The sequence below is a fragment of the Gossypium hirsutum genome, chromosome A06 (genome assembly GCF_007990345.1).
Source record: "Gossypium hirsutum isolate 1008001.06 chromosome A06, Gossypium_hirsutum_v2.1, whole genome shotgun sequence".
Taxonomy (NCBI): Eukaryota; Viridiplantae; Streptophyta; class Magnoliopsida; order Malvales; family Malvaceae; genus Gossypium; species Gossypium hirsutum.
The window spans coordinates 127,241,910-127,247,458 of record NC_053429.1 but is presented as its reverse complement, the minus strand read 5'-3'; the positions used below and the strand labels follow the sequence as shown (position 1 = coordinate 127,247,458).

At 31.7% G+C, this 5,549-nt stretch overlaps 1 protein-coding gene across 1 annotated transcript; it reads right to left on the bottom strand.

The window, feature by feature from the left end:
• Positions 1–984: 984 nt before the first annotated feature.
• On the bottom strand, positions 985–4,425 carry LOC107960240 (protein transport protein Sec61 subunit alpha). Its single transcript, XM_016896539.2, has 7 exons — positions 4,235–4,425; positions 3,109–3,467; positions 2,790–3,017; positions 2,351–2,705; positions 2,142–2,269; positions 1,904–2,039; positions 985–1,516 (listed from the first exon to the last, which is right to left on the bottom strand). The coding sequence occupies exons 2-7, from the start codon at positions 3,450–3,452 to the stop codon at positions 1,277–1,279; spliced, it is 1,431 nt and encodes a 476-aa protein (XP_016752028.1). The 5' UTR covers positions 3,453–3,467; positions 4,235–4,425; the 3' UTR covers positions 985–1,276.
• Between the last annotated feature and the right edge of the window lie 1,124 nt (positions 4,426–5,549).

Genomic DNA, 5,549 nt, shown 5'->3' with positions numbered 1-5,549 from the left:
AAAAAATATTTCAACGTCATTTTCAATAATTTATATTTAATTTTAAATTTTTTTAGAATTATGATTTTTTTAAAATAAAATTGATATTTTAATTATATTTTATGGACCAAATTAATACATTTAAATTAATATTCTACATATTTAAAAGAGATTAATTTACACGTTTCGAAATGCATAAAAACTAATTTATCCATTCTTATTCTTTTAATAAAAGGGTCGAAATAGACTTTCCTGGTACTTTTTATCTTGTTTTCTATGTTCTAATTTCAAATTTCAAACCGTATAATGTAGGGTTGATTTAGAAAAATCAAGAAATCAAAAATCAATCAGTATTAAGGTGCCGAACAGAATGAATTTTATTTTTATATAATATATATTTAATTTTAATCAATTTATAATGTAAAATAAACATTTTATATTAAGATAGTGAAAACAGCTTTAAAATCATATATAAAATGAATTTCAAAAAATAAGAGTTGCTAATTATTTTTTCATTTACTTAGACAAACGTTTTTTTTTCTTTTATATGTATTTACATGAAAAAATATATTTCAAACTTCATTAAATAATATCCAATTTAAAACAAAGTTTATTTCATTAAAATAAGATAAAATAATATAACAAAAATTGAATAACATGAATAATTTGAAAAATCAAGAAAAACATAACCCAACCCAACAAAACAAAACATTATATATGTATATTTTACAAATATTTTATATACATAAAATTTCAAAAGAAAAACAATTTTTATTTAATTGGAAAACTAACTTTTATTTCTAAACACTATAACACAAACTTTATCAAATAATATAAAAAAATCATAAAACAAAGGTTGTTTTGTAAATTAAAAAAAAAACCCAAAACTTATATTTTAATATTAAAATAAAAAATCAAACAATTATCAAGTGCAGAAACTAAAAACGCAACATGAAGGCCCAAAAAATAATTAACCCAATATAGAATAACCAAAAAAACCAGTCCTTTTTCCAAGGAAAAAAAGTTAGGATTCGATGGAGTTCGTATTCTGAAAAGGAAAAATCTACAAGTTCAGATTTTTTTTTTAAATGAAGGAAATTATAGGGCTAAAAAAGCCTAAAACAACATCAGAGATTACAATTAAAGACCTCATTTTCTTCTATCCAAAGCATGTTTAACAAAAGGTGGAACCTACCTATCAAGTATCTGAATTTTTAATCAAATCAAAATTTGTCCATGGCTCTCCACCCCCTCTACCATCTTGTTTTTTTTCCCTAAACCAGACTTTTATCAAAACTTAGAGGCCGAAAAAGCCCAGTTCACTGGCTCTCTCCTTCTCGAAAGTTTCGAAATACTGATATATGATTGTTACGGCAAGCAATATTCCGGTACCTGAACCGATTGCTCCCATGAAATCAGCTAAGACAGTTAATGCACCGATGCACATTCCGCCAAATGCGGCCGCCGTTGGTATGTAACGGTTTAGTTCTTTTTGTAGATTTGAATCTCTATGTCCTGGCATCACCATTTGTTGTTCCTGCAAACGGAACACGAAACTAAGACCTTTAAAACGGCAACAACAAATATGCATTGACAAATTGGTGAGCCTGAGGGTAAGGCTGTGCAAAAATCAGTGGAAAACGACCAAACTGAACCAAATTTTGGTTTTTTCTCGATTCAGTTTGGACAGTTTCAATTGAAAATTGGTTAACTTGGTGTACGGTTTGGGTATGAATTTCAAAACGGTTTAAAATGGGAAACAGCAAATACACATTGACAAATTGGTGAACTCCAGGGTTAAGGCAGTGCAAAAATCAGTGGAAAACGACCAAAATCAAATTCGATTAAAGGAATCATCGACTGAGAATGGGACAACTAACAGAACCAGTAGATGAGCGAACAAGGTTCATCATAAAAGGTTTACCTTGAGCTGCTTAGCAACATCCCTGGCTGAAGAACCGGAAACTTCAATCCAAGTTTTCGAAAACAAGGCACAGGCAGAAAGCATGAACACTAGATAAAACAGAGCATGGAAGGGATTTGCTGCCATATCTGCCAAGCTGTAGTAATAATCAGACAAAACCTGGCATCAACACATTTGAAGAGAAAATAACCCAAAAAAGAGAGTTTCACAACCAAAGACAAATGGAACCGATTCTAACCTTGCAGGGGCAGTAACATAGTAAGCTAGACCGCCAACGGGAATAAACTGACCACCTGAATATTCAGATTCTTTCCACTTGCCCAACAGATTCACAAAGAAGTTACCACTGTACTTCCGGTACAGCAACTGCATAAAGATAAACAATGTTTAGAATGAAGCCTTTTTATTATTTGCTATTCATGTAGAGTACAGATATAAAAAGGGTACCTGGGAGATGAAATAAAGATTTGAAACGAGTGCAGATTGAAGGATGATGGGCATGTTGGAGGTGTAGAATAGCTTAATGGGATACGACCCTTGCTGCCCTCGAGCATTCTTCGATCTTACAGGCAAAACAACTCGGAAACCTTGGAAGTAGATAACAATAAGGAAGATCAAAACCGTAGCGAGTAAATTTGTAACGTTTGGAAGATTCTGTCGGTAGAAAGCTTCACGAAGTGCTCGAACTTTGTCCGTCCTGGTTATTAAAAGATGGAACATGGCAATGACAGCACCTTCGAATTCAGCCCCACGACCGCTGTTGATTGTTGTAGGGCTAAAGGCTTTCCAGATTATGTTTTCACTGCACAATGGAAATAGTATTTAGGATAGCCACTTAATGAATAGATTGCAATTGAGATGAAAAAGGAACTATAAAATAACATACCAGATATTGGTGGCTATGAAAAGGGAGATCCCAGAGCCCAAACCATACCCCTTTTGGAGAAGTTCATCGAGGCAGATCACAATAATTCCAGCAAAGCAAAGTTGAATAATAATAAGAATGGCATTTCCAACACCGAGCTGACCAACACTGCCGTACATACCAGACAGAACGTACGCCACTGCCTCACCAACAGCAATTAGGATCCCCAACAGCTTTTGAGCCCCATTTCTGCAAAGCAAACATAAAAGAACCAAAGATTATAGAGGATATATAGTGCTTCAAGTTATAATGGAGAAAATAGTCATGTTAAAACACTCACAAAAGCGCACGATCCTCACGAACACTGTTGTCAACCTCAATGATCTTTGAACCAGCCAAGAGTTGCATCACCAAACCGGAAGTAACAATGGGGGTAATCCCAAGTTCCATAACGGTTCCACGGTTGGATGCAAGGATAACACGCATCCAATAAAACGGATCAGCACCCGTCGTAGAATGTATTCCATAAAGGGGAAGCTGACTGCAAACCAGGAAAATAAAGAGGGAGATCACAGTATAGATGACCTTCTCTCTAAAAGGGATTTTCCTATCAGCACTCTGAACTTCAGGCAGAAACGAAAGGAATGGTCTAACCAAATGAAGAACTCTGAACCCACCTCCCATATTGGCTATTCAAAACTGAATTACACCACAAAATTCAGCAATTGTTTCAGTTAATGAACTTGCAAAATTAAGGAAAAAAATACATAATAAATGTGGCCACATATCAAATATAAATATCATTGATTGTAAAAAACAAGAATTAAGTTCATTCTAATTTAACGGATCCTTGCACAATTTTAAAAAATTCTCTACATTATCTATCCTAATCCAACAATTAGAACAATGTTATCGTTCTTATATATACCCATATCTGCATAATAGGGACAAGGAGGAACATGCAAAAAATACAAATTGTAGATTAATCGATGATGCTTTGAAACATGAAATAAAATAGGAACTGATTAAGTTCTCATTACATTTTAAAAAAAAAATCAGTAGAAGCAGACCTATCAATCAATCCGATCTAAAAATTAGATTCAGCATTCAAACGAAATTACCAGTCAAATTACAAATCAATCCGATCTAAAAAACTGGTTCCAAATTATATTAAATACATGTAATCGGTTCAAATTAGCTGAGATTAAAAGGAAAAACCGAAATAAACACGAATCTGTCCACAGATCAAGCAGATCTACAATAACGTAAAGTAAATCTGGTAAATCAAAATTTGAAAACTAACATTCTAAATATATACACATATGCGAATCCAGATCTAGAAACGAAAAACACAATACATCAATTCTTTTTCTTTCTATTGCCAAGGAAATGAAATTTCTCAATAAACAAAAAATCAAAATAAAACGATAACGAAAAACATAAAATGAAAAGAAATAGATACATACTGTGAGGATTTGAGAGCAGATCTGAGAATATTACGAGCAAAAGTTTCCCTTTGGAAAACTATTTTTCGGATTTTTCAAAGAGAAGAGAAAAATATCCCCTTACTGGGTTGTAAAATGACAGATACAATGTGTTGTTATTTTTATAGCACAAAAATATTATTTGAAAAATAAATATTTTTCGATTTATGCTTGATTTTTATTTTGTCGCGGCACTATTTTAGAAGGCTTGCCGTGCCACGATATCTTATCCAATAGGAATTTACCACGTGTACTTTTGGTGTATAATTAGTTAATTGGATATTTGAATTTGGATCTCATGGTATATTGTTCCTTACTAATTTGACTTTGGGTAAATTACGATAATAGTCACCTTTGTTTAGTTTAAGTTACATTTTAGTCATTTATATTTAAAATGTTATGTTTTAGTCACTTGTATTATCGTGTTGTAATATTTTAGTGACTGAGCCGTTAATTACCATTAAAGTATAATGATAAGCTGATGTGGCACGTTAAACCATCATTTTAAATGAAAATTTTAGGTTAAATTATACAATTGGTCTCTATATTTTTTTTTGTTTTGAGCAATTTAATTCTTTTCTTTTATGTTCTTTTAACTTTTTTTCATTATGCTTCTCCCTCTGTTTTCTTCCCTTCTCTATTTATTTTAATATAGTTTTTTATGTTTTCTATTTGATAAAACTAGTCTCTATATTTGGCTTTAACAAATAAAGAAATAAAAATAAAAAAAATAAAAGTATAGTGACTAATTTAAGAAGTGGACAACATAGAAAAACTATGTTAAAAGAAATGGAGAATGGAGGAAAATAGAGGACTAAACAGAAAAGAATGGAAAAAAAGAAAAAAAAAGTTAAAAAAATATAAAAAAATAAATTGCTTAAAACGAAAAAATATAAGGACTACTTGTACAATTTAACCTAAAATTTTCATTTAAAATGATGATTTAACGTGTCGCGTTAGGTTACCATTACACTGTTAACGATAATAGCTTAGTGACTAAAATGTTACAATACGATAATGTAAGTGACTAAAACATAACATTTCAAACATAAGTGACTAAAATGTAAACTGAGGCAAACAAATGTGACTATTTTCGTAATTTATCATTGACTTTTTGTTTTCAAATAAGATACCATTCATAAAAGGAAGTTAGATACAAATGGGCTGAAAGCCCAAATATACAATATGAAGAGCAAAGTTGTAGCCCAAAACTATGTTGTTGCATGAGGAGGACGGGGAGACGAAGTCCGATGAATGTTCTCTACGTCTGACCCGAACGAGAAACAAGCTTTCCGGA

Bases quoted from the DNA above. Each gene is read 5' to 3' on its own strand.
- LOC107960240 (XM_016896539.2), bottom strand. From the start codon at position 3,452: ATGGGAGGTGGGTTCAGAGTTCTTCATTTGGTTAGACCATTCCTTTCG. The intron at 3,018-3,108 runs GTGAGTGTTTTA...TTTGCTTTGCAG, and splicing joins CGTGAGGATCGTGCGCTTTT to AAATGGGGCTCAAAAGCTGT. The intron at 2,270-2,350 runs GTACCCTTTTTA...ATCTTTATGCAG, and splicing joins ATCTTTATTTCATCTCCCAG to TTGCTGTACCGGAAGTACAG.